Source organism: Salvelinus namaycush, chromosome 2 (assembly GCF_016432855.1).
Source record: "Salvelinus namaycush isolate Seneca chromosome 2, SaNama_1.0, whole genome shotgun sequence".
Taxonomy (NCBI): Eukaryota; Metazoa; Chordata; class Actinopteri; order Salmoniformes; family Salmonidae; genus Salvelinus; species Salvelinus namaycush.
This window is the reverse complement of record NC_052308.1, coordinates 45,378,175-45,405,633: the sequence shown is the minus strand read 5'-3', so window position 1 is coordinate 45,405,633 and position 27,459 is coordinate 45,378,175. Positions and strand designations below refer to the sequence as shown.

The 27,459-nt window shown below is 43.6% G+C and overlaps 1 protein-coding gene across 3 annotated transcripts; it reads left to right on the top strand.

The window, feature by feature from the left end:
- The first annotated feature begins 1,160 nt into the window (after window positions 1–1,160).
- Window positions 1,161–26,042, top strand: LOC120063933 (RNA polymerase II elongation factor ELL2-like). 3 transcript variants are annotated; one of them, XM_039014252.1, is made up of 12 exons: window positions 1,161–1,339; window positions 5,467–5,514; window positions 6,540–6,661; window positions 6,875–7,038; window positions 9,960–10,219; window positions 11,768–11,892; window positions 12,031–12,103; window positions 12,342–13,101; window positions 20,287–20,353; window positions 20,555–20,726; window positions 21,356–21,400; window positions 23,122–26,042. In XM_039014252.1, the coding sequence occupies exons 1-12, from the start codon at window positions 1,166–1,168 to the stop codon at window positions 23,236–23,238; spliced, it is 2,127 nt and encodes a 708-aa protein (XP_038870180.1). In that variant the 5' UTR covers window positions 1,161–1,165; the 3' UTR covers window positions 23,239–26,042. The 3 variants fall into 3 exon arrangements, with proteins under 3 accessions (XP_038870180.1, XP_038870174.1, XP_038870189.1); XM_039014246.1 differs by having other exon boundaries at window positions 12,339–13,101; XM_039014261.1 differs by lacking the exon at window positions 21,356–21,400 and having other exon boundaries at window positions 12,339–13,101.
- Window positions 26,043–27,459: the final 1,417 nt, after the last annotated feature.

Here is a 27,459-nt window from a genome sequence, read left to right as displayed (position 1 = left end):
TGTTGAAAAATGAGCTAGCTTGCTGCTTCTGCTGATTTTCCCAGCTAGACATTCCTTGTGCAGTGCTCATGGCTCAGGTGGTGAGTGGCAGCTGGCATAGCAGCAGTTTTGCTATGTAGCCTGACTATCGGCAAAACCGATAGAGAAGGGCCAATAGACTAGAAAAAGCCAATATCGGCCTGATATATCGGCCCAGCCGATTATCGGTCATTCTCTAGTGTGTGTGCCTGTGTGTGTGTGTGAGATTGACTAAACTGACAGGATGGGTGTGGTGGACAGGCTACAGTAATCTGCTGGATTCACACAGGCTTTCCCACACCCTGGCTGAGGCTACACCACACCAAAACACGCTGCATAATCAACCTTCAGTGAGGACTGACTGGGTGAGATAGTGCAGGTGTGTACACACAAGGAGACTTGTGCTTTAATGCCCTTTTGAGTCCACTCCCCTACTCTTTTCAAGCCTGATAAAAAAAAAAAAATGCATTATAGAACAGTGGTTTTCAACCTGGGGTAGCCTACATGTACCCCTGGAGGTACTTGGCCTATCCACAGAGGGTACTGGTAAAATGTACGTGGGGGTACCTTGGGGGTACTCCAGACAGAGCAAAATGTGTAAACAAAAAAGGTTGAGACAACTGGGTTCTGGTTTGGCCAGTATGCCTCTAATATTCTTTACTATGAAGAACTCATCAGGTCTATTATAGCTAGTATTTTACAAAACCCTTCAAGATATATTAATTGTGAGATCATCTGAATTGTCAGTGAAAAGCAAACAATAATAATAGATGTCAAAGTAATCCCTGTCAGTATGACTTTATAGAGTAAAAAAATGTCAGCAATAAAACGTTGTTCGTTGTACCATGTCAGCACACATTCATTTCTACTGATAGCAGTGAAGGTTGTTCTGTTGTTAAGCATAATGACATGACTGATACAATTCCAAGTATACATAGCTATATGACATAATAGTGGACAGAACACATCTGATTCGATCGATCACCTTTCAAATAGTTCTACAATTACGAACTGTACTAACATTCATATACTGAGGAAGTGAAGTCAGTGAGGGAGCAAAAAAAAGTCAACCCAATCAGACGAAAAAATCTAGAACAAGCCTTTGTGGAAGTCCCTCCCTTGAATTTTAGCGAGGTAGAGCTGCTATATGCTCGGACGTCAGAGGGACGATGGTGGAGGGCTGGTAAAGATGGCGGCGCTCTCCGAGGATGGGAGGTATGGACTGAATTGTGGCCGACGGAATGCAGATCGAGTCACCGTTTTGCACGTCAAATTGACAGAGACAGCTTTCAGAGCAATAGAGAGCCACCAAACCAATAAGGTAAGTTGAATGAATATGTCTTATAGCTTACGTTATACGACGCTATCAAAACTGGTGAACAAACTGCCACGCACAGCCAGTTTGAGCTAACGTTAGCTGTCTAGAGCTACATTATCCCCGGCCAAGTCAATTTTATTCTACTCAAGCGAGCACTTCAAGTATGAGACTTTGGTGAAATAGATGAATATTTGGATGGCAATTTCGCTTGACATCTTTCGCTAACGATAATTTACCGTATGTTCAGGACGATTGGCACTGCAGTCAGTATTTGGGCGTTTGGATATGTGTTAAAGAGTTTAACATTACAAGTTTAGCTAGCTAACGTTAGTTATCTGGGGGGCTATGAGTGACACACGTCCTACCTATAAAGAAGTTGGCAGACGTAAAATGAATTTCTGACAATAGTCAAACCTTACAGCCAATCTAGCTGAGAAAAAAAATATTATCGAATAACGTTAACGTACCTGGCAAATGGCTAACTACTAACAGAGGTAGTTAAAGTGACATTACTCAAATTACAAAATAAATTGGCTAATGTTGAAAGTAGTCAGATACAGTTGTCAACCGTTTGTGTTTAATTAGCCACTGTCACCGGCTGCTACCATACCATTATAGGGAGGTCAAATCAGTTTTCAATATTTCTAAAAATATAACTTACATATTCACGCCACCATGGTCGATATTTTCTTACATGTGTATTTTACCACTTACATTAATCTCCCCCCAAAATCACCTTTATTCACAAATTATCAAATTCACTCTTGGCATTCACTTCCTTTTATCCGCATCAAAATGTTGGTTTTATACCCCCAAAAAACTTGGAATGGCAATAGGCTACACCATATAACTTTACTGTTTTGGCCATAGACCTATCCAGTTGCTCTTGCATTCCACACTGAAAGTTCGTCCATTTGGTACGGCTCGTTATGTTCAGGACTAAACTCTTGATATAAATGTGAATGTTATATTCTTTAGCTTTCTTCCCAGGCGAGTAACTTTACGACAAATGTTGCTCATCTTTGTAAGTACACAGTCAGGTAGCCTAAGATATGTTGTCGGTTGACTGCGATTTGTTATGAAAACGTTATAGCTAGGCCCATTTAATATTGATCGGATTATTTGCTGTTTTCCTCAAAATACTATTCACTCGATGACGTTTTCTCGCATTTTACTTCTAATCTGGTGTTCTCTCTTAAAGCTACAGTACTGTACCCTACACGACTTTCAAAATCCCAACATCGCTGAGCCTCTAAATAGGATCCCGGCTAGAAGGGATCAAGTTTTTGTCAAATTAGCGTCAAATTATATTTTTCTGTGCATTTTAGCTAACCTTAACCCCTTTTCTAGCCTTAACCCCATTCGCCTAAACTTTTGCGTTGATTATCCTAACATGCTGCGTAAATTCTCATAGCCTGCTACGAAAAGTAAAATCAACGTTAATTTGACAAAAGCTAGATCCCTTCTAGCCATGAAACAGTCACTGACTCTTTCCTTTTTAGTTTTACCAGCATAGTGGTTGGTGCGCACACTAAACGATGTGGCATACGTGGGTCACACACACTTAGTGTGGTATAGAAAATCCTAAAGACCAAGTTGTCTCTTGAAAACAAGTATGTGGTTAGATAGAACAAGCTGTGGCTCAAAGCAGACGTTTTCAGTCAGGCATTCACACTTGCCATACAGAGTTGAAATATCTAGCTAATAGCCTACATTTTTAATTGAATCCCATTGCTTGTGAACTTCAGAGCTTTAACGATTTGGCTTTGGTTTTGTCGAAAACCAGATTCCAGACACATTCAGGGTGATGCGATACCATAGACTTAGGAATAATAGTAATTTAATAGGATTTCTATGTGTGATACAACATCTCACTGGCTGCTTTTCTGGCAAGCTCTCATTTGGCAATTGCTGATCACCCTTCTCAAAATGTCGTTGCACATCTCACACTAAAAGAGAATTGCAGATTTTGTGCTGATAAAAATTGCTGTAGCAGAGGCCTTTCATGTCTGGGCCCTTACAGATGCTGTTAGGGAACCAACCTGTAGGGACCAAAATAAACGAACATGTTAATCCGATGGCCGTACAACTTGTATTATCTGGATGCATTTCAGAGATGCAGTAAACGGGCCTCAGGTGCCTGTGATCAACTGAGGCCAGGAACCCTGGGAAGTTCAATGGACTGCCAACAACAGTTACATAATTCCAGCAACAAGCTAGTCAGACTTGGTGTAGCATATGTTCAGGGCCTAGTTCATTAAAAAAAAATCCAGATCAAAATGATTTCATTTGGAACTGGCGCATTTACAAGCCTGCTAGAGATAGCGGCAGGCGGATAAAAAATGTCCACCGTCATAGTATAGATAAAGCCCGAGCTGGAATGGAAAGCTAACTGAAGCTGGCTAGCTTTTGAAAACGCTGAGTAGATCTAGCTTTTTTTGTAGTTAGTATACCCCTCTGGCGTAGGCTAATTCAAGTCTGGGGTGGAAGGGTGTCAGGCGGTGCTATGGGAAGGAACACCGCCTTGGTGAATAGGTGCTTAGAACAAGCTGACAAGCCAATCAAAGTTAGAAAATGAACAGGATCGCGTCACTGTATCTGACTGGTACAGAACACACAAATACATGATAGGCCTAGCAGACATCACACAAGTGTTTTGTATTGTATTGCCTGTTTTTACATCTAAATGGTTTCTGACTAGACCTACTTGCTGCAAAGTATATTGCCGTAGGGGGATAATGAAACCTCTATACTAAAATCTACTCCAAGTCCTAGTAGTTAGCCTAGGCCTATATTCTGATGACCCAACAACCTTATTGGAAGTGTGACAGTAGGCCTGTATGCTGCAATGACCAGCCTACCATATCTTGCTGACTGAGCAGCCAAAACTGCCTGCTTTTTGTTTCTTTCTCTCTGATTTGTGTGGGGGCTGAACTATATCTACTGGAGTGGGAAAGCTGCCTAGCCCTGGCGCTGTGTGGTGGCATGAAATGTGATCAGGAGTGTGTATGTGTGGACTGGATGGTCTGTGAGTGTGTGTTGGGGGATGGGTGAAATGCTGTGGCTGGTTCTACAATCTTCTGTAGAGGAAACTGTGCCGGATTCAGCACTCAGCCCAAATGCAAGAGAACACTGTTTACTTTACAGAACTTTACTCATCATGGGCTAATGGACTGTAGCTAGTTAGTTTGGTGTGTGTGAAGTGAACTGCACTTTTTTTTAGTGTAAACTATCACTTACCTATTGTTTGAAGACAGATATCAAAATAAAATGGTGATACACGTTTGTTAGGAAATGGCTGAATGATGGGAGTATGGCAACGAGTTTTCTCAGAAACCCAGAAGTAAAACCTTGTGTATTTGAGACTAGGCCTTAGCCTACTCTAAAGATATTTATGCTGAATAGCCACAAATATAGGCTAACTCGTGAATTTTGTGTGGCTTAGGCTGTGTGTTAATAGGATTTTGTTTAGAATTGATGTTGTGAGCTCAGAAAATGGTTTGTGGCCTATAAGCCCTGCCCAGGAAACAAACTTTGGGAAATGTTAGTATGGTCTATCCCTGTGCAAGTTTACTTACCCTAATAATTTTCGGTGTACACTGTTAAGGGAAAGTTGCTGAAGGGAAGTTCCTGAAGTTTCAAAACCGGCACTGCAGGATAGGTTCTTCACTGGCTATGTTTCCTCATGGTGCTACCATTATATGCAACCTGCTGATGTAATTGGACTACATGTGATTTGCTATCATAATCTGACATAAATTCCATTTGCTAATTCTGAGGAAAAGCTGATATTCCTGACCACTTTGTTTGAGATGCCTATGATTTAGGCCTACACGGCTTTCAACATGAGCGAGTTGCTAATTCCTGCTCTTAATTTTTACTTTTACTCGTCACAAATGTATGAAACTATAAACATGCTAGCTAGCACACCAGTGGCATATGAGCCGTGACTGGTTGACAGAATAGGTTAATTTTGTCACTAAATTAGAAAAAGCTTTGGGTGTTTTTCTCAACCACAGCTCAGTGATACTCCAATTGTAACAGAGATTTTCCATCATAATCAGTCAAATGTCAATCTCGCAGTCGACACTTACGTTGGAAATGTCCAATCCCTGTCCTCTCTTTTTCAGAATGTACCGTCCTCGCGGCCAACAATACAATTCAAGGGACTCCAAGGGGTAAGTATGTTCACACCTAAAATCTTCATTTTGACAACAGTACTACTGGTCAACCCTGTGGCTGGTAGACTGAGTTTTGTAAAGCAACCATGAAAGGTTGAATAAGTTAACATTTGAGTGCTGGTGGTATAGACTAGACATAAGAAAATTGTGACCAATGTTGTTGAAGACCCAATGATTGTCTTGGTTTCAGTGAAATGGGCATTTGTTCAGCTACGAGGTGTATTTGGTGACTTGTTGCCTGACTCTTGCTACCCCTCTGAAAGCATCCGCTTAACCCCTGACTACCCTGGCTGTGCACTATGAAGAGTTTAACTCTCCAATTTCCCAAGATCTATAAATACTGCTCTAACAGTCTGCAGCTGGGCCCAGAGCACAGGGACCAGACTAAGGTTACAAAATTTCCATAAATTCCCTGGTTTTCCCAATATCTCGTTTTTGTGGATTCCCAGCATCAGGGGGGAGAAAGCAGGAAATCCGGAAACCTCCAACCAGGATTTCAGGAAAACCAGGGAATTTATTGAAATTTCCCAGAATGTAGGAACCCTAGTCTGGTACCTGTGCTCTGGGCCCAGCTGTAGACTTTCAACACACATACTCCCAGAAACTTAGACCTCAAAGATCTGCCTGTCATGCAAACTCACATTCATTAATCTGAGATTCCATAGCTCAGATCAGTCTATATTGACAGAGGCAATACACACACATCACTGTAAGGGATAATGTTACGAGACCATGAGAAATGAGGCCCACTTGAAGTGTTTTTACAGATGGTTCGCTATTTGGCATGACTGACTCTCACATTCAAATATGAGTGAAATTTCTTCCCAGCCCGAAGCTATAGCAGTAGAGCAAAATGAATCCCCATTTCACACCCCATTCAGAATGATTGAGTACCTCCATTCAATTCCTTACTCATGCGTACAGCTTGAGGGCAAAGAGGCCTTCCTGGTTTTCTGTGGTTAAATAATTTTTTACATTTAATTCATTTTCTTTAATTGTCCCTTTTGATGTAAACCTCACAGCGTATTAAGATCCCAAGGACTGACTCTCTGGATGGCTCTCAGAACTTTGACTTCTATCTGTCCAACGTGGGCAAGGACAACCCTCAGGGAAGCTTTGAGTGCATCCAACAATACGTGTCCAGGTAAGCACCCTCTGGAACTAAACCGAGCATGCGCCAGTGCTCGCTACTGAAGACCCAACATAAACTGGTTCGTTAACTGGAATGCATGTCACTCTGGTGTCAGAATTTGACCATGTCATTGAGCCTTGTTAATGAGGAATCGTTTTAATTGAATTGGGTCCAAGGTGAGAAACCCTGTGCTGTATGACTGAAACCCCCCCCCATCCTTTCCAGCTCAGGGACCCCCCACCTGGTGTCCTTGGGGACGATTCAGGACAAAGTCACAGTGTGTGCCACCAACGACTCCTACCAGGTGACCCGGGAGCGCATGGCGCAGGCCGAGGAGGACAGTCGCAAACGGGGGACCAAGGTCCTCAAGCCTGTGGGCCAGTTCAGAGGCAAGTTCCATGGACTAATCTACCCCCCAACAGTAGTATTCTCACAGGCCGGGTCCCACTACTCCAAAATGGCTTTGTTTTCCTAGCCTCCTCTCTTTTTGAACCACTGATTCTCTTAAGAACTAGCTTGGTCAAAAGCAATGGAACTTAAAGCCCACTTTTCCATCGTTTGTACCTGACTAAGCCCTTTGGGTTCAGTCTAGTGGTTACACAAGGCGAGGGAAGGAGGCTATTTATGAATATTGACACGGTCTGCCAACACAGCCATATCTGGGTTAAAGTTGCACTCTAAATAGTGCTTATTTAACAACAACCCTGGCCTACAGCCCCACTCTCTCCCAACACATACACCCACACACACCTGTAAACCAATTGTCTTGCCTTTTCTAATACACTGCAACTAGATTGAGGTTGGGCAAGTGGAAAAGTAAAAGCTAATCTAATTTGGCCCCTCGCTCTGTCACAATCTCCCGTCCCGTCTGGCCGGTGGAGATACGATGGAGATTGAGAGTGTGCAATGTAACAGCTCAGTGTTCATTTAACTGGTCATGCCAAATCTGCCTCTGCTGACCTGGGACTCAGTTCTCCCACAGCAGAGAACCATATACTGAGCTTTACTGCCAAATCGTTTATTTTCTAGCCCCGAACTGCAACAGAGGTTTGGTGTCACCTTTTGCTACTTGTTATAGAACTCTAAAAGATGTGTTCCCCATAGACGTCTTTTATATGTGATATATTCTAGTATAAATCTGTCTTGTTTTCACAACAGTGTATGGTAACGATCGCGGAGAGGGTGTAGTGGGGCTCTAAAATCTGCGATGAGGAAGGAATCACGGAATCCAGAAAAACGGAATTCAACAATTTATTTTTTATTGAACGCCTAAATATATTGAACTTATTCAAATTTGTATTAATTTTCCCAAGATTATAAGACATGAACAAAATGCATAAGTGATTTGTGTTTTCCTTCATCTTTCTCAAGAGGCAACAGTGTAGACATTCCCCTCTGTGTGTGTGTGTGTGTGTGTGTGTGTGAGCATTTGTATAACACTTTGTGTAGCCGTTAGCGATTATGCTAATGACAACCGTTTTCCTGTAGATGGAAATGCTTTCTCAAAAACCTCAATTTTACGTTGCCTACAAAGTAGTCGCTCTATCAGGCAGAATGATATCATGATTATTTGCATCAATCCAGTGGTGATTTGTTTAGCAAACTGCAATCACATGTGTGCTACAGAAACACCTCTAACCTCTTAACACCTCTTTTTATTCTAGAATAAAAACAAGGGCGGCAGGTAGCCTAGTGGTTAGAGCGTTGGGCCAGTAACCGAAAGGTTGCTCGATCGAATCCCCGAGCTGACAATGTAAAAAATCTGTCGTTCTGCCCCTGAACAAGGCCGTCATTGTAAATAAGAATTTGTTCTTAACTGACTTGCCTAGTTAAATAAAAAACAAATTGTGATTTTGAGAGCAAAAACCTGGAATACATGAACAAATCTGAAACCTGTAAAAACAAAATGGAGAAATCAAAAACTGAATAGGGCAAAAACATTTAGCAGATTTTATAGGGCCCTATTGGAGGAGGGGGGTGTTCACGGCTTACTTAACTGGAACTTTATTTAAGTAAGTAAGTTATCTACATATAAATTGGTATTGTCTGTAACATTCATTGGGGTTGCATGTTTTCTCAACAGTAAGCGCATTATCTTTGGGAGGTTTATTCTTCTACCTCTAACGCCACTCTGGAACTATAGTTGACTGCAGGAATCCCTGAAATCTGCTTTACTAGTCGTGACTCTGAACTTGAAGTCCCACCCACTCAGAAACTTAGTCAGTTAAACCCTCTTTCCCTTGGGAATTCATTTGCATACAATGGCCCAGATGGAAACTGAGAGGGGAGCAGAGGAAAGGGGTGGAGTTTGGGCTTGTAACAGCTGGCTCAATAGAAGCACCCTATTAGCAAAAATGAGCCGTAACCTGCATTTATCTTGTTTGTTTAGGCTATGTCAGTTAGGTATGTTGGTCTGGGACCCTATACGGGGTTTGACATAAATAAGAGCCTTTTTACTTGATGTCATTCAGAGTTTTTGTACACTAAACACATGCGTATTATGGCAGAAACCATGTAATTCTGGTAGCAAACCAACAGACTTGCTGTGTTGTCTTGCAGTCCTTTATCTCCCACTGTATAGACTCATTAGGCTGGCCTAATGCTTGCAGGCAAAACGCATTCGCAGCTGATGCAAGCATCATACCTGCCTCAGTCTCACCAGGCTGAGACAGCAAAAATTTGTGTGGTTTGTGTGCTTAGCGATCTCTCGCATGTCTATCAGCATTTGCCCAGACGAAGGGACTAGGGGGCAGACGAGGGTACAAGTTTCTCTCTAACCTTAATCTCTTAAAGAGCTTTAGATTTTCATGATCACTGAGAACAGTATGACGAGATGTCAAGGCATCCTGACTAAGCAGAGGGACTAATGAGCTGGGGGCCAGATTCTCTGTAGGCTTTTAATGACATTTACATTGGGAACTCGGTCTCTTCAAATCGAGCTTGTATGATACAACTTGTACTAGTAGTGCTCGGTTAGTTCAAATTCAATTTCCGAACACAAAATGGTTGCCTAACGACTTTGACCCTCTAGGGTTCCAAGTGTTTGCTGGCTTTTGTCCTTATCTTTCAGTCAGTATCCAATAACCCTATAACATTATGTTGTCATGTTGATAAAAAATGTCATTGTGGGATTGACAGCAAGCGACTTAGCTGCTAGTTAGCGAGTTAGTCATTTCTGCTGTAAACTCAATTCTGAGGTGTTAGCAAGAAAACATTTTAATTGGTCCATTTTTTAGCATAAGAGAAACCAAAAACAGATCAAATAAATACATTTCTCGTCTATGCCTTCCTCACCCCTCTCTAACATCAGGTAAGAAAGTCCAGATCCGCAAGCCAGCGCCGTCAGGCTCCGAACCAGTTGCGGAGCGCAAACGCTCCACCCCCATCAACCCAGCCAACACCATCCGCAAGTGCCTTGCCAACAACCCGGTGTCCCAGCGGCCCTACCGCGACCGCCTCGTCCACCTGCTGGCTCTGCGCTCTTACAAGAAGCTGGAGCTACTGGCCAGGTTGCAACGGGACGGGGTCAGCCAGAAGGACCGCAGCTCTCTGGGGAGCACCCTGCAGCAAGTAAGGCTAGTGCCCTGCAACAAGTAACCGAGAGGGTGGAGGATAGTGTTTCATAGTTAGTTTTTGATGAAACCGGGGGGGAAGGGGCCAACAACTACAGAGCCTTCTCTGAAACTGGTAGGGGAACACATTAGCGCTGATGATCTTTTTTATAATCACGGCTTTATTTTATTTTTTACATGCAATATGTGGGTTGAACACACAGAATAAAATAATTAATTAAAGTTCCATAATGGTAGTGACTGCCCATTTACATTATCACTTATTAATCACTTTTCTTGAATAAGTTGTTGTGATTATTACATACATTATTATTTGACTACTATTTCATTCGCAGTCATCTCTATAGAGCTGCTGCCTACGCTGTCCGGCAAAATCATTATTTGAGAAGTTCTTCAACGTAAATAAGGGATGCTTTTATGACTGCTGAACACCAGCTATCACTCTCTTGCAGTAGATCATGTATTTTCAGGTAGAGATACCTTGCGAAGCAACTGCTCTCGAGTTAATATTGATCACACGTTCTTCTTTAACTTAGCAGATGTAAAAGAAACAGACTGGACAAGTACGTGCACAATGGATTATGGTCATTGTAGTTAGTTTAGCACAGAAAACATAGTGATTATGTTCACTATTGGCCTTTTGGAAACTACAATTCCCTACTACATCGCACCGCTCGAGCTTGATCTTATTTCTAGAGAAAATGTGCACATTGAGCTCACAGGAGAGAAAAAACTAACAATGACATTCTAATCGTTGAACAGATGTCGGTCAGTTAGTTTTAAAAACCGATGTCTGTTATCGCTCAGCACTAGAACACATAGATAAGATGGCTAGAGCTTGAATAAATAATACATGGATATATATAAAGTGATTCCTAAACATGCACTTAAGTTCATAAATATTTTAAAGTATGAATAACTGGTAGCACTGTGTATGAGAAGACACATGTCCCAGTTTGCCCCTAGGAATCTTCACCCTTCTGAGGCATTAGACCACAGAATGCAAATCACAGAGGACCTGTTCCCTGTAGTACAAAGACCTTCATTCACCACTACTGAACATAGCACACAGCAAGAATGAAGCAGCTATACATTAAAGCCATTAGTCATACACACACACACACAGCATGAACCAAGCACGCACACATTTATCGATAACATACTCCAACTGGTTTATTTGCCTAAAGCAAATGAGTTGTCTGACTACAATGCTGACTACCCCCATGGTTGAGGTACATAAAACACAACACACAGACTCGCTTAGGGATTTGCATAATGTTGTGATGGAGAATAGAGACACTGGGTTTGGGGATGAAATGCTAATTAAATGCAATGAATTTACACCCAGGTTGACGCAAGTAGGGCAGGCACCAACAGAAAAGTCTTTAACCCTTAGGATTTGTTTGACTCAAGTAAAGAGACAAAAATATTACCAGCGGTTGTATTTGTTGCTTTTAATGCTCCCAAATTATTGGGCAGCACTTTTTTGAAAAGGAACGACGACAAAATTAGACGCTGCTGATCTTGTTTGCTTGTTTCTCCGCAGGTGGCCAACCTGAACCCCAAAGATAACTCTTACTCTCTGAAGGACTTTGTGTACCGCGATGTGCAGAGGGACTGGCCGGGCTACTCCGAGGATGACCGCGTTCAGGTCAACGGGATCTTGGTTCGGTAGGTCACAACGCATTTGTCTGAATGTTTTTGCGACGTTGCACCCTCCTGAACAGGCCCCTCCATTTTATTGCGAACGGGACCCTGTTTAGCAGCGGCTTACGGTCAGTTGACCATCTCGTCTCCTCTTTCTCTCAGGAAACTGGGCCTTCCCACTGAGACACTTTCCTCCAGCAGTCCTCTTAAAGACGGCCTCCCGGCTTCCCCACAGGTAACCCCTCAACAGTACACCCTGCTGGACACAAACACTTTCAGTATTACTCGCACAAACCAATGCATAGCGAACAGACGAGCCAAACCAAATGACCAGGTCTCTCCTGTAAAGATACATTTTTATCTTAAACCTATGCAATGACTTGTTTGCTAAGATCAAAAGGAAACATTGGTCCTTTATCACTCATTCACCGTAGAAATCCTTGTTTGATGGTTTGGTTATGGTCTTTTAGCAGAAGTGCCAGCCCGAGTTGCCAGTTCACTTCACCGACCCTCTGATGCCGAAGAAGCCCCGCATCTCCCATGTCACCAGCCAAGGGCCCCCTTCCGCCCCAACCCCCATCCCCACCTCATCCTCTAGAGAGCGCCGCGCCCCCCCGAAGGAGGACGACAGCCACCACAGCGCCGCTGCCACCACCAACACAAAGCGCTCGTCTCTCCCAGCCAGCACCACCACCACTGCTGGTCCGCCCCTCAACCACCACCACCTTCCCCCTCCCTCCCAGCTTCAGGTTTCTCAACGCCCTCCCCCGGGCTCCAACTCCAACTCGCCCAGCACGCCTGAGGGCCGTGGCACCCAGGACCTGCCCCTGGACCAGAGCTCGACTTGCCTGGAACCCCCCTCCTCACCGATGGCCACCTCCAGCCCCCCGAGCAGGACCGCTGACCGTTATGGCCCCTGCATGCCGCCACCAGCCAGCTCCAGTCCCCAAAGCCACTCAGCCCTCACCATCTCTTCTTCATCCTCCTCATCTTCTACTATTATTCCCCCTCCCTCGCCAAGCAGTAGCAAGAAGTCTAAGAAAAAGTCAAAGAAGCACAAAGAGAAGGAGAGGCGCAAGGATGTGCGAAGCAGTAAAGGCGATGGCCCTGGTGTCAGCCCCCGAGGGGTGCCGGTTGTGGACGCTCAGAGGCCCAGGAAGAGACACCGCGCCAAGGCGGAGGAGAGACAAACGCCAGTCATCCCCGCCAAGAGCCCAGTCTGCCCGGACGAAGGTAGTCTCCCTTAATGTCTTGGTTTGGCTTCATGGTTAAAAGGGAAGTGTGTGCTTGCTTATTAGCGTGCATGGCCTGGTTCCAAAAGGTCTCATTTTCAAGTGACGTAGTGGTTGCTTTCAAACCTTGGGGGGAAAAAAAAAAAAACTGCAATAAGTGTGTGCATGCTTTGAACATGATGGCATGCTTGCATTGCCTTGTGTGAGTTGGAGCATGTATCTCGGTTGTATGTATATTTTTATATATTTTTTTATTTAACCAGGTAGGCTAGTTGAGAACAAGTTCTCATTTGCAACTGCGACCTGACCAAGATAAAGCACAGCAGTTTGACACAACACAGTTACACATGGAATAAGCAAACATAGTCAATCATACAGTAGAAAATCTATATATAGTATGTGCAAATGAGGTAGGATAAAGGAGGTAAGGCAATAAATAGGCCATGGTGGCGTAGTAATTACAATATAGCAATTAAACACTGGAATGGTAGATGTGTAGAAGATGAATGTGCAAGTAGAGATACTGGGGTGCAAAGGAGCAAGATAAATAAATACAGTATGGGGATGAAGTAGTTGAAATGGCTATTTACAGATGGGCTATGTACAGGTGCAGTGATCTATGAGCTGCTCTGACAGCTGGTGCTTAAAGCTAGTGAGGGAGATACGAGTCTCGAGCCTCAGTGTTTTTTGCAGTTCGTTCCAGTCATTGGCGGCAGAGAACTGGAAGGAAAAGCGGCCAAAGGAAGAATTGGCTTTGGGGGTGACCAGTGAGATATGCCTGCTGGAGCGCATGCTACGGGTGGGTGCTGCTATGGTGACCAGTGAGCTGAGATAAGGCGGGGCTTTACCTAATAGAGACTTGTAGATGACCTGGAGCCAGTGGGTTTGGTGACGAGAGCGTACAGGTCGCAGTGGTGGGTAGTATATGGGGCTTTGGTGACAAAATGGATGGTCCTGTGATAGACTGCATCCAGTTTGCTGAGTAGAGTGTTGGAGGCTATTTTGTAAATGACATCGTCGAGGATCGGTAGGATGGTCAGTTTTACGAGGGTATGTTTGGCAGCATGAGTGAATGATGCTTTGTTGCGAAATAGGAAGCCGATTCTACATTTATTTTTGGATTGGAGATGCTTAATGTGAGTCTGGAAGGAGAGTTTACAGTGCAGGCAGCGATCGGTTGAATAGCATGCATTTAGTTTTACTTGCATTTAAGAGCAGTTGGAGGCCACGGAAGGAGAGTTGTATGGCATTGAAGCTCGTCTGGAGGTTAGTTAACCGAGTGTTCAAAGAATGGACAGAGGTATACAGAATGGTGTCATCTGCGTAGAGGTTGATCAGAGAATCACCAGCAGCAAGAGCGACATTGATGTATACAGAGAGGAGAGTCAGCGTGAGAATTGAACCCTGTGGCACCCCCATAGAGACTGCCAGAGATCCGGACAACAGGCCCTCCGATTTGACACACTGAACTCTATCAGAGAAGTAGTTGGTGAACCAGGAGAGGCAATAATTTGAGAAAACAAGGCTGTTGAGTCTGCCGATAAGAATGTGGTGATTGACAGTCGAAAGCCTTGGCCAGGTCAATGAATACAGCTGCACAGTAATGTCTCTTATCGATGGCGGTTATGGCACCCATGACCAGCTCTGAAACCAGATTGCATAGCGGGGAAGGTACGGTGCGATTCGAAATGGTCGGTAATCTGTTTGTTGACTTGGCTTTCGAAGACCTTAGAAAGGCAGGGTAGGATAGATATAGGTCTGTAGCAGTTTGGGTCTAGAGTGTCTCCCCCTTTGAAGAGGGGGATGACCGCAGCAGCTTTCCAATCTTTGGGGATCTCAGACGATACGAAAGAGGTTGAACAGGCTAGTAATAGGGGTTGCAACAATTTCTCGAGAATTTTAGAAAGCGGGTCCAGATTGTCTAGCCCGGCTTATTTGTAGGGGTCCAGATTTTGCAGCGCTTTCAGAACATCAGCTATCTGGATTTTGGTGAAGGAGAAATGGGGTAGGCTTGGGAGAGTTGCTGTGGGGGGTGAAGGGCTGTTGATCGGGGTAGGGGTAGCCAGGTGGAAAGCATGGCCAGCCGTAGAAAAATGCTTATTGAAATTCTCAGTTATAGTGGCTTTATCGGTGGTGAGTGTTTCCTATCCTCAGTGCAGTGGGCATCTCGTAGGAGGTGCTCTTATTCTCCATGGACTTTAGTGTCCCAGAACTTTTGAGTTTCTGCTACAGGATACAAACTTCTGCTTGAAAAAGCTAGCCATAGCTTTCCTTCCTGCCTGTGTATATTGGTTCCTAACTTCCCTGACAAGTTGCATATCACGGGGGCTATTCTGCTAATGCAGAACGCCAAAGGATGTTTTTGTGCTGGTCAAGGGCAGTCGGGTCTGGAGAGAACCAAGGGATATATCTGTTCTTGGTTCTAAATTTTTTGAATGGGGAATGCTTATTTAAGATGGTGAGGAAGGCACTTTTAAAGAATAACCAGGCATCCTCTACTGACGGGATGAGGTCAATATCCTTCCAGGATACCCGGGCCAAGTCGATTAGAAAGGCCTGCTCGCTGAAGTGTTTTAGGGAGCGTTTGACAGTGATGAGGGGTGGTCGTTTGACTGTAGACCCCTTACGGATGCAGGCAATGAGGCATTGATCGCTGAGATCTTGGTTGAAAACAGCAGAGGTGTATTTGGAGGGCAAGTTGGTTAGTATGATATCTATGAGGGTGCCCATGTTTACGGATTTGGGGTTGTACCTGGTAGGTTCATTGATCATTTGTGAGATTGAGGGCATCAAGCTTAGATTGTAGGATGGCCGGGGTGTTAAGCATGTCCCAGTTTAGGTCATCTAGCAGCACAAGTTCGGAAGATAGATGGGGGGCAGTCAATTCACATATGCTGTCCAGGGCACAGCTGGGGGCAGAGGGTGGTCTGCTGCAACGGTGAAAGACTTGTTTTTGGAAAGGTATATTTTTTAAAAGTATAAGCTTCGAATTGTTTGGGTACATACCTGGATTGTAAGACAGAACTCTGCAGGCAATCTCTGCAGTAGATTGCAACACCGCCCCCTTTGGCAGTTCTATCTTGTCGGAAAATGTTAGTTGGGGATGGAAATGTCAGGGTTTTTGGTTTTCCTCCTAAGCCAGGATTCAGACACAGCTAGGACATCCAGGTTGGCAGAGTGTGCTAAAGCAGTGAATAAAACAAACTTAGGGAGGAGGTTTCTAATGTTAACTTCTTATGGCTGAGATCCCGCTAACAGGATCGATATGACAACAGCCAGTGAAAGTGCAGGGCGCCAAATTCAAACAGAAATCTCATAATTAAAATTCCTCGAACATACATGTATCTTATACCATTTTTAAAGGTAATCTTGTTGTTAATCCCACCACAGTGTCTGATTTGAAATAGGATTTTCAGCGAAAGCACCACAAACGATTGTTAGGTCACCGCCAAATCACAGACAAACAGTCATTTTCCCAGCCAAAGACAGGAGTCGCAAAAAGCAGAAATAGAGATAAAATTAATCACTAACCTTTGATGATCTTCATCAGATAACACTCATAGGACTTCATGTTACACAATACATATATGTTTTGTTCGATAAAGTTAATATTCATATACAAAAACCTCAGTTTACATTGGCGCCATGTTCAGAAATGCCTCCAAAATATCCGGAGAAATTGCAGAGAGCCACGTCAAATAACATAAATACTCATAAACTTTGATGAAAGATACATGTTTTACATAGAATTAAAGACACGCTTGTTTTTAATGCAACCGCTTTGTCAGATTTCAAAAAGCTTTACGGCAAAACACAATATTCAATAATCTGAAAACAGCGTTCAGCCACAAAAGCAAGCCATACAGTTACCCGCCAAATTGTGCAGTCAACAAAACTCATAAAAAGCATTATAAATCTTCACTTACCTTTGCTGATCTTCGTCGGAATGCACTCCCAGGACTCCCACTTCCACAAGAAATGTTTGTTTTGTTCGGTAATGTCCATCATTTATGTCCAAATAGCTACTTTTGTTAGCGCGTTTGGTAAACAAATCCAAAGTCACGAAGCGCGCTCACTAAAAGCTGACAATGTCCAAAAGTTCCGTAAAAGTCAGTAGAAACATGTCAAACGATGTATTGAATCAATCTTTAGAATGTTTTTAACAAATCTTGAATAACGTTCCAACCGGAGAATTACATTGACTTCAGATGAGCGATGGAACAGAGCTCCCTCATGTGAAACCGCATGGTTAGAGCATGGTCAGGTCATGGCAAACCTGACTAATTCCCTTCTCATTCGGCCCCCCTTCACAGTAGAGGCATCAGACAAGGTTCTACAGACTGTTGACATCTCGTGGAAGCCGTAGGAAGTGCAAACTCATCCATATCTCGCTGTGATTTCAAAAGGATCTTGGTTGAAAATCGACCAGCCTCATAATTCCCACTTCCTGTTTGGATTTTTTCTCAGGTTTTTGCCTGCCATATGAGTTATGTTATACTCAGACATCATTCAAACAGTTTTAGAAACTTGAGTGTTTTCTATCCAATATGAATAATGATATGCATATATTAGCAACTGGGACTGAGGAGCAGACAGTTTAATATGGGCACCTCTGTGCACCTTTCATCCAAGCTACTCAATACTGCCCCTGCAGCCATAAGAAGTTAACATGCATGTAACCAAGGTTTTTACGGTTACAGAAGTCAACAAATGAGAGCACCTGGGGAGTAGGAGTGGAGCTAGGCACTGCAGGGCCTGGATTAACCTCTACATCAACAGAGGAGGAGTAGGATAAGTGTACGGCTAAAGGCTATCAGAACTGGTCGTCTATTACGTTCGGAACAGAGAGTAAAAGGAGCAGGTTTCTGGGCCGATGGAATAGATTCAAGGCATAATGTACAGACGAAGGTATGGTAGGATGTGAGTACATTGGAGGTAAACCTAGGCGTTGAGTAATGATGAGAGAGATATTGTCTCTAGAGACGTTTAAACCAGGTGATGTCACTGCGTATGTGGGAGGTGGAACTAAATGGTTGGTTAAGGCATATTGAGCAGGGCTAGAGGCTCTACAGGGAAATAAGACGATCACTAACCAGGACAGTAATGGACAAGGCGTATTTATATTAGGGAGAGGCATGCGTAGCTGGGTGATCATAGGGGTCCAGTGAGTGGTTGGGCTGGCTGGAGACATGGCGATTCAACAGCTAGCAGGCCAGGGCTAGCAGAAGGACCTTAGAGGGATGTCTCGACAAAGGAAAGTCTGTTTTAGCCTCCGCGTGCTGTGACATCGATGGACCAGTCGTGATGGATTAGTAGCGTTCCGAGTAGCAGAGGGGTCCAAGTCCAATTGGAAAAATGATTATAGTGGCCCAAGAAATTGGCCGATGGATCTATTCAGCTAACAGTCCAATATGCTCTAGACAGCTAGCGGGCTGTGGCTAGCAGATGGGCATTCGGTTAACGTCGCGATGTCGGGGCCAGTTGAATACCCCCTCAAGCAGATTACGTCGTAGTCCAGTCGCGAAGGATCGGCGGGGTTCCGTGCCCTGTACCGGCAGTAGAAGGGGTCCCGGTATTGTAGCCCAGGAGTGGCTGATGGGCCTCTTCAGCTAGCCGGGAGAATGGGCCTAGCATGGGCTAGCTCCACGCTAATTGGTGCTTGCTTTGGGACAGATGATTAGCCAGGAGTAGTCACTCGGATAGCAGCTAGCTAGCTGCGATGATCCAGGTGAAAAGGTCCAGAGCTTGCGATAGAAATCCGAGGATATGGAGAGAAAATGGGTCTGGTATGCTCTGGTCTGAGTCACATTGTACAAACTGGCGAGAGCTTTCTGAGCTAAAGGTTAGCTGATGACCGCTAGCAGTGGTTAGCTGACTACTAGCTAGTAGCTAGTCAGCTGGCTAGCTTCTGTTGGGGATTCCGGTTCCGAGGTGAATAAAAATACTTTAGAAAAAACAGATCCACACCACATTGGGTGAGGCGGGTTGCAGGAGAGTATTTTTAAGTTGAGGTTTAGAAAAATATAAGAAAAGATATGCGAAAAAAATATATATATATACATGAGACACGACAAGACAGACAAAGATGTCTGACTGCTATGCCATCTTGGATCAGTTGAGGTCAAAGTACAGTGAGGTCAAAGTATTTGGACAGTGACAGATTTTTTTGTTATTTTGTCTCTGTGCTCCAGCACTTTGGATTTGAAATGATACAATGACTGAGGTTAAAGTGCAGTCAGCTTTAATTTGTGGGTATTTTCATACATATTGAGATACTACAGCACTTTTTGTACATAAGCCCCCCCATTTTTAGGGAACCAAAAGTATTTGGACAAATTCACTTACGCTGAGTTTGCAGAACATTAAGGACTCTTTCCATTGCATAGCTTGACCAGGTGAAAGCTATGATCCCTTATTGATCTCACTTGTTAAATCCACTTCAATCAGTGTAGATACGGTGAGCAGGAAAGTTAAAGAAGGATTTTTAAGCCTTGAGACAATTTAGACATGGATAGTGTGTGTGCCATTCAATATTAGGAAAATGTTCTTAATGTTTTGTACACTCGTTTGTGCGTATATGCGATTTTAACGTAGTCAAAGGTTTAGTATTTCGTCCCATATTCCTAGCACGCAATGATTACATCAAGCTTGTGACTCTACAGACTTGTTGGATGTATTTGCAGTTTGTTTTGGTTTCAGATTATGTTGTGCCCAATATGAAATTAATGGTAAATAATGTATTGTCATTTTGTTGTCACTTTAATTGTAAATTAATAGAATATGTTTCTGAACATTTCTACATTCATGTGAATGTAACCATGATTACAGATAATCCTGAATGAATCGTGAATAATGAGTGAGAAAGTTGGAGGCACAAAGATCATACCCCCAAGACATTAACCTTACCAATAACGGGGGAGGTTAGCATTTATTGGGGGTTTGAAATTTAGTAGGTAGTATTTATTATATTTAGTATATGATATTAAGGTGGTCATAGAATGGCCTGCCCTGAGCAGCAGACTCAGAAATCAGTCCATTTGACTCTTTGTTCTGCCTCTAACAACTGTTTCAAGACCAGTACTTTTGAATGGCTCATAATTTTAAGGCTACGACTAGTGAAGAGAGCTGTTTGGATATCAGTTGGTTATGGAGAATAATCGTCTGACGTGTTTCTGCTGTTCCCCAGACACTAAAGAGAGGCCAGTCCACTCGTCAGACCTATCCTCCACCACTGTGATGCCAGATTACATAAGGTGAGTACTACCCCCTTTTTACTTACTTAATACTCTTTGTTCCTATGTGGGACATAAGGCTTCCACAAAAGAGCACCACTGCTACCAATCATCAGCCTTTTGGGGGATGGTATCTCCTTTTTTACCCCTCTCAAATGCACTTGAAGGACCCTGTGTGTGAATGTCTCCTTGTCGCTGACCTGTGCTGCTGTCCCCCTACAGTAAGTACACGGCAGTGGTGTCTATGGACCAGAGGCAGACCTACAAGGACGAATTCAACGCCGAGTATGAGGAGTACCGCGTCCTGCATACCCGTGTGGAGAACATCACCCGCCGCTTCCACCATCTAGACACCGAGTCCAGGAGGCTGCCTCCCGGCACCAAAGAGTACCAGGTCAGATTATAACATGCTACACCACAGAATACAAGGATAAAATATTACAAACTTCACCACCAGATCAAATTATAATAAACTACACCAAAGAGTACCAGGCCAGATTCTACCAAACTTCACCGAGTAATGCTGCATTCATGTGCTCGTCGGAAATGCAAAACGTCCCAATAAGGAAGTCCGACATGATTGTGTTCAAGTGCTTTTGAAGTCGGAAGACGATTGTTCTACCAATTCGATTTTAGCTAGCTAGATAAGATGGCTAACGTTGCAAATAATAAAGTTGGCTAGCTTGCATTGACAATATGGTCAAACTAGCTACATCTTTTTGTTGAAAAAGTGGAAGGTCAGTGGTGAAACATCGCAACTCGGGTAGCAATATTTTCTTTTGAGTTTCCCACTAGTAATTACTACTTGGAGGGTCGTTAAAGTGAAACGTCAGTCGGAATTGCCGGTAACTTTGACAGCACGTGAACGCACCATTAGTACCAGGTCTAAATATAACAAACTACACCAGAGTACCAGGTCAGATAAAACCCTTTTTTTTTTATATATATATATATATAAATGTGTGGGTAAAATGTCAACACATTTTGCTCATGTAAATGTAAGCATTGTTTGTACTTTTTCAGGAAGTACATGAAGAAGTGTTGCAGGAGTACAATAAAATGAGACAAGTAAGTAAAACAAATAATGCAGTATACACTGAACAAAAATATAAACGCAACATGCAACAATTTCTAAGATTTAACTGATTGACGGTTCATAAGGAAATCAGTCAATTGGAATAAATTCATTAGGACCTGATCTGTGGACTTCACATGACTGGGAATACAGAAATGCATCTGATCACAGATACCTTAAAAAAAAAATAAAAAAAAAAGAATGTTGTCCCACTCTTCAATGGCTGTGCGAAGTTGCTGGATGTTGACAGGAACTGGAACACGCTGTCGTACACATCAATCCAGAGCGTCCCAAACATGCCCAATGGGTGACATGTCTGGTGAGTATACAAGTCATGGAAGAACTGGGACATGTTCAGCTTTGTGTACAGATCCTTGCGTCATGGGGCCATGCATTATCATGCTGAAACATCAGGTGTTGGCGGTGGATGAATGGCATGACAATGGGCCTCAGGATCTTGTCACGCTATCTCTGCATTCAAATTACCATTGATAAAATGCAATTGTGTTTGTTGTCCGTATCTTATGCCTGCTCATACATAACCTCAACGCCACCATGGGGCACTCTGTTCATGACGTTGACATCAGAAAACTGCTCGCCCACACGACGCCATCTGCCCGGTACAGTTGAAACCGGGATTCATCCGTGAAGAGCACAATTCGCCAGCGTTCCAGTTGCCATCAAAAGTGAGCATTTGCCCAATGAAGTCCGGTACTACGCTGAACTGCAGTCATGACAAGACCCTGTTGAGGACGACAAGTACGCTGATGAGCTTCCCTGAGAACATTTCTGACAGTTTGTGCAGAAATTCTTTGGTTGTGCAAACCCCCAGTTTCATCAGCTGTCCAGGTGGCTGGTCTCAGACGATCCCACAGGTGAAGAAGCTGGATGTGGAGGTCCTGGGCGTGCGTGGTTGTAAGGCCGGTTGGACGTACTACCAAATTCTCTAAAATGATGGAGGCGGCTTATGGTAGAGAAATGAACATTCAATTCTCTGGCAACAGCTCCCTCAACTGCACATTTTAGTGGCCTTTTTATTGTTCCAGCACAAGGTGCACCTGTGTAATGATCATGGTGTTTAATCAGCTTCTTGATATGCCACACCTGTCTGGTGGATGGATTATCTTGGCAAAGGAGACATGCTCACTAACAGGGATGTGAAGAAATTTGCATATGGAACATTTATTTATGATCTTTTATTTCAGCTCATGAAACATGGGACCAACACTTTTTACATGACACTAATCGCTAGCTATATAGCACCAGATGGAGTGGAGTTGAAGTCTGGCTGTGTACTTGTGCTCCACGAGGAATAACCAGTTGTGGAAGGAAGACTTGAAACTTGTTTACAGCCAAAGGGTTGGCTAGCTAGCTGGCTTACTCGCTGTGCATTAGTTAGCTTATGTGACCAGTGCTAATTGCTAGCAAACCACTAATGACTCTAGCTTGTTAGTGTCACACACATGGGTGAACCAAGGGTTAATATTAGTGGGAGCTTTTTAACATTACCTAGGTTGATTTGCTTGGCTGAGTCAGCGCAGGGCGGCCGCCAACAAAAGCAAGCATTCTGTACACTTCAAGGCACTGCGTTATCAACCAAACACAGCGTTGGAACTTTGAACAGTCAAATAAAAGTAAATAAACAAACTTTAAATGGCTTTCTCATGTAACATATTATGGAGTCTAATTTCTTTGTGTGTCTGTCACCCTGCAGCACAGCCCAAACTACCAGGTGGAGAAGCAGCGCTGCGAGTACCTGCACAACAAGCTGGCCCACATCAAGCGCCTCATCGCTGACTTTGACCAGCGCAGGGCCCAGTCCTGGCGCTAGAGCTCCAGCTTCAAGACCACAGTGTTGAGGGGTGGGCAGAGCAAGGGGAGTCCAACTGGCTTTTATTTATTCAGACCCCTCTGCCACCGCTTCCTTCCTTTACCCTTTCTTTCTACCTTTTTGATTCCACAGGCTGCAGGAGGCTACAGTACACCATCTTCAAATTCTTATTCACTGCCCCCCCCCTACCTTTTCTCGTATTGGTTTCTCCTGAAGCTCCTCTCCATTGCTACAACACTGGTCTAGAGGAAGGGAGCTACATGTGAGGGGGTGGTAGGGCAGAAATACTTAACGCGTCTTACCTTTTGAAGGACTTATCCCTAAAAATGAACAACAAAAATTAAACTTATTTTTGAAAGCAGAGAAAATATTATACTTACACTTGTATTTAAGTAAATAAAGAGGGAGATCTATTTATTTTGGACTGTTATGATGGAGGAGCGGTCCACAGATGATTTATTGTTTAAAAAGTTTATATTTTCCAAAAGCAATGCAAAAAAACGTGGGCCTTATGTGTTTGACTTTATGAAGCCATTTTGCACGTGAGAGATCCCATGCTGCATCCCAGTGGTCCAAAGTGGCTCATCTTCATTGTAAAGTAGAGGGCTCAAGGAAAGGAATCCACTTGAGCAATTGAGATGTAACACCAATGTGTGTGTGCATGGGTTATAAATGGCTTATAATTGGGGTGGGATGGGTAAATTAGTAGTATCTGTCCCCTGACAGCAGGGGCGTGCTACCCTGAGCACCACCAGTGTTTCTGCCCTCAGTGCAAAAGGGTGCCTTAACGTGTTTAGTTTACACTGCAATGTCGAGTCGCTGAGACTTCTAGGGTCCCCAAGGCAACACGGGGGAACTACAACCACCTGGCTACAGGTCACACAGACCAGTGTGTGTGTCGGGGGGAGGGGGGGACAGTAAAGAATATGTCTGAGGTTAAGTGGTACCTTTTTGAGAGGTGAGGGGGTTTCAAGAGGGGCTACAAAGGTCAGGGTGGTTTGTGTGTGTGTGAGTGTGACCTGTGTATGGGTGGGTGCCAATGTAAAATGGGGGGTTAACAGGTTGGGGCGAAAACACAAATGGGGGGAAGAAAAAAAGAAAAAAGTTAAAAAAAAGCTGCTTTAGTCTTTGTTTGAAGAGCCAGAGCCCTCAGGATCAACCTGGCTAAAGTTACATGTTCTTAATTGGGAGGCTGTTCTAGAGTAGCAAATCTCTAGAAGGACTACAGCGTTGCCTCGCCAGCTTATTTAAAGGAAAACAGGCTGTGTTCTGTTTGACAAGGGGGGAAAAAACGAATGCATCCACCAGAAGACAAATCTGTATTACGATGACAAATGTATTATTTTCTTCTCGATTCCAGTTTTGGCAGTGCAGCAGAACTATGGAAGAACTACGATTTAGCATTTCTGTTTTAGGTTTTTGAATTAAACTCATGCTGATTTAGTTTGGATGGGTTATGATAATGAAAATCAACTTTTGAGTCTATTTCATGATATTGTTAATTAACAAGCTCCTTTGAGCTCAAGGGAAACATTATGTTTACAAACCTGTGTTAGAATGTTTGCCCAAAAATTTACTGTTCTGGTATTCCAGTGGGGTATCTACCTACCAGTTGTCACACTGATGCCAGAGACAGGATATGAAATGTATTCCCTGGAAAATTGCTTCTTTTTTTTCTTTTTTTTGAGGGGGGCGGGGATATTCTAATACTTATTCTTCATTTGAACTTTTTTTCTGTTTCCGGGGGGTGGGGGGTATAAAAAATTATAATTATATATAATTGTAAGAAACTGAAGATGCAAACTTGCTGCCGTATGGTGTAATGTAAGTCTGTGATAGAGCTCATATCAACTGTAGTGAAATGATTGGGGCTTCCTTTGAATGGGCCAGTCTCTGCAGCAGACCGACTCTTTCCAGAGGTAGTGTCACTTTTTAAAACAGGAGCTTGGCTCTCTCCAGTCACACAAGCCAACTATATTTCAGTGTTGCTGTATTTCAATTTAAGTCACACTCTATAAGGACCATGAGCTCAACATGCTTAAGAGGGATTTGTAGACATGAAAAATACTTATTTGCAGATCCTGAATAATTGTGACACATGAGTCCCAAGAGGAGTACTGAAGTACAGGGTCCATTCCCAGGAAAGTGGGTACTTGGTCGGAGCCTCACTCAAATAATTTGTGTGATGGGCTCAGTTTATTTTATTTTTCCCCTTTTCCCATAACTGTATTGCAGTCGTTTCCCAGAATTTGTGAGTCACCCAAGGTTGACCCAATAGCCAAAATGTACGCTAGGCTGCACACAACTCCCAAGGTCTAGTCCGTCTCACTGCCTCCCCTCCTTCCTCATTTTTAAAGACAGCTCTGTAACATAGCTGCATTGCTGCTAAGCCCCACTCCCTTCCAGCCCCTCTGAAGCAGTAAGCCACTCTGCTAATCGCTAATCGTTCTCATACTGGGGCTCAGGGAGAGGCTGTCCTCGCCGCGACCCCGCAGGCTAATGCCCAGCTAAAGGAGCGTCAGCCAGGAGATGGGTCAGAGGACATTTAGCTGGGTCTTAACATGGCAGGCCGCTAAGTGACTCATCAGTACTGCTGGAAGCAAGGAAGGAGGGCTGAGAGCGCAAAAGCAGATGAGTTGTTTTTGTTATGTTGGGGGAGGAGGGGTCAAGTTTTAATGAGATAAAGGGCAAACAAGTGTTAAACACCATTTCAAAACTGTATGGATTGTGAAGGAGTGGTAAACCTGCCCACCTGAAAATGCATTAAATCAGTACAATAAAAGCCAACTTGGTTCTACATTGAATGTTGTGGAGTGTTCATTATTTACATTTTTTTGCATGCCATCCATTTCTTTACCATGCGAAATGACTACTGTCATCCAACAGGTCCCATTTTATGGTCAATAAGTTGTGTATTGACATGGATTACATATTAGTGTCATGTACCCCCCAGCACAATGTAAAGTGCCTTGAGGTTAAAAGTGCCATAAATGCAACCCATTGTTGAGGTGGGTTGGATGCTTTGATGTTGATAGATTATTACGGCTAACAAGACTTCACATAAATGTCTCATGATTGGTGTGAAAATCATGCTGTTGAATGATTGTTCCTTCCGTCAGTAACGTCTCTTAGCCGATAGGATCTTAAAACTTGCAAACTGGAAAGATGCTCCATCCTTGTAAAGGTATCCAGATCCGGCATTGGTGCACACATGGAAAAGTCATTTGTTTGAACAGTTGGGGGGGGGGGGGGACTTGCAGAGCTGGTCTTAAGTTTGAATGGACAAATGCAAATTTCCTTCCAAGTGTCAGTGACTACATGAATATTTCAACACATTTATGTGCCTGCGGTTTTATACATTCTAGGGCAGAGACGATACATTTTCCATTATATAATTAAATGTTAACTAATGTAAGTGGTTTGGTGAACCATGTGATGAGTAATCTTGCCTGAAAACAAGCTGGCTCCTTGAGCAAATGCCTACAGGCTTTAGCTCTGCGTGCTAACAGACTTATGGCACGCGGGCGACCCAGGTTCAAACCCAGCCAGTCACATTGGTGCAGTGACTTGGATTCGGAGAGGAGGTGGTCGAAGAAGGGTGAAGTGTAGCAAAGGTAGTTTGGTTCGCCACACTTGTGACACGTAACCTTGCCTGAGATCTGAGGACTTCTGTTCACTCCCCCAAACAGTCTTGTGCAAACCCCAATCGCTTACACTGGCAGCAGCCCTGCTCTTAACACCTGAATCAACTAATCACGGTCCTGATGATCGCTCAATGTCTACTCATGTTGCTGCTTTGCAAGGAAAATGAAGGATATTTCTTAATTTGGTCGCTCAAAGTAGTATTTGGTTTGAATCCAAGGTTGCGGCATTCAGTCCTCCATGACCTGAGATGCCCCATATTTGTCAGGATGTCATCAATGCAACAGTATCTGAGATCTCTGCAAATGTGATTAGGGAATACCGCATTTAAAGACCATCTGGGGAAGAGCAAGTGTTGTCGTCCTGTTATCTGATAGGATCTGGCATCAGTGTGGCTCCATAATCGATGGCAGCTACTCCTCTGCAGAGGAATTTTCCTTCTTGGGTTTGGTTTTCTTTTGGATGACCTGATTTGTGTCCATGACCCAAGCCGTGTTCTTTTGAGATTAAATGTTTGATAAAAAATGGGGGTAAAACCACTTTAATATTGCAGATTGTAGCTTCCATCAATGTAATTAT

What these genes read in the sequence shown, in the direction of transcription:
- LOC120063933 (XM_039014246.1), top strand. Translation starts at nt 1,166, where the DNA reads ATGCTCGGACGTCAGAGGGACGATGGTGGAGGGCTGGTAAAGATGGCG. An exon ending in CCGGCACCAAAGAGTACCAG is followed by an intron (nt 20,727 to 21,355) that starts GTCAGATTATAA and finishes GTACTTTTTCAG; the next exon opens with GAAGTACATGAAGAAGTGTT. An exon ending in AGTACAATAAAATGAGACAA is followed by an intron (nt 21,401 to 23,121) that starts GTAAGTAAAACA and finishes GTCACCCTGCAG; the next exon opens with CACAGCCCAAACTACCAGGT.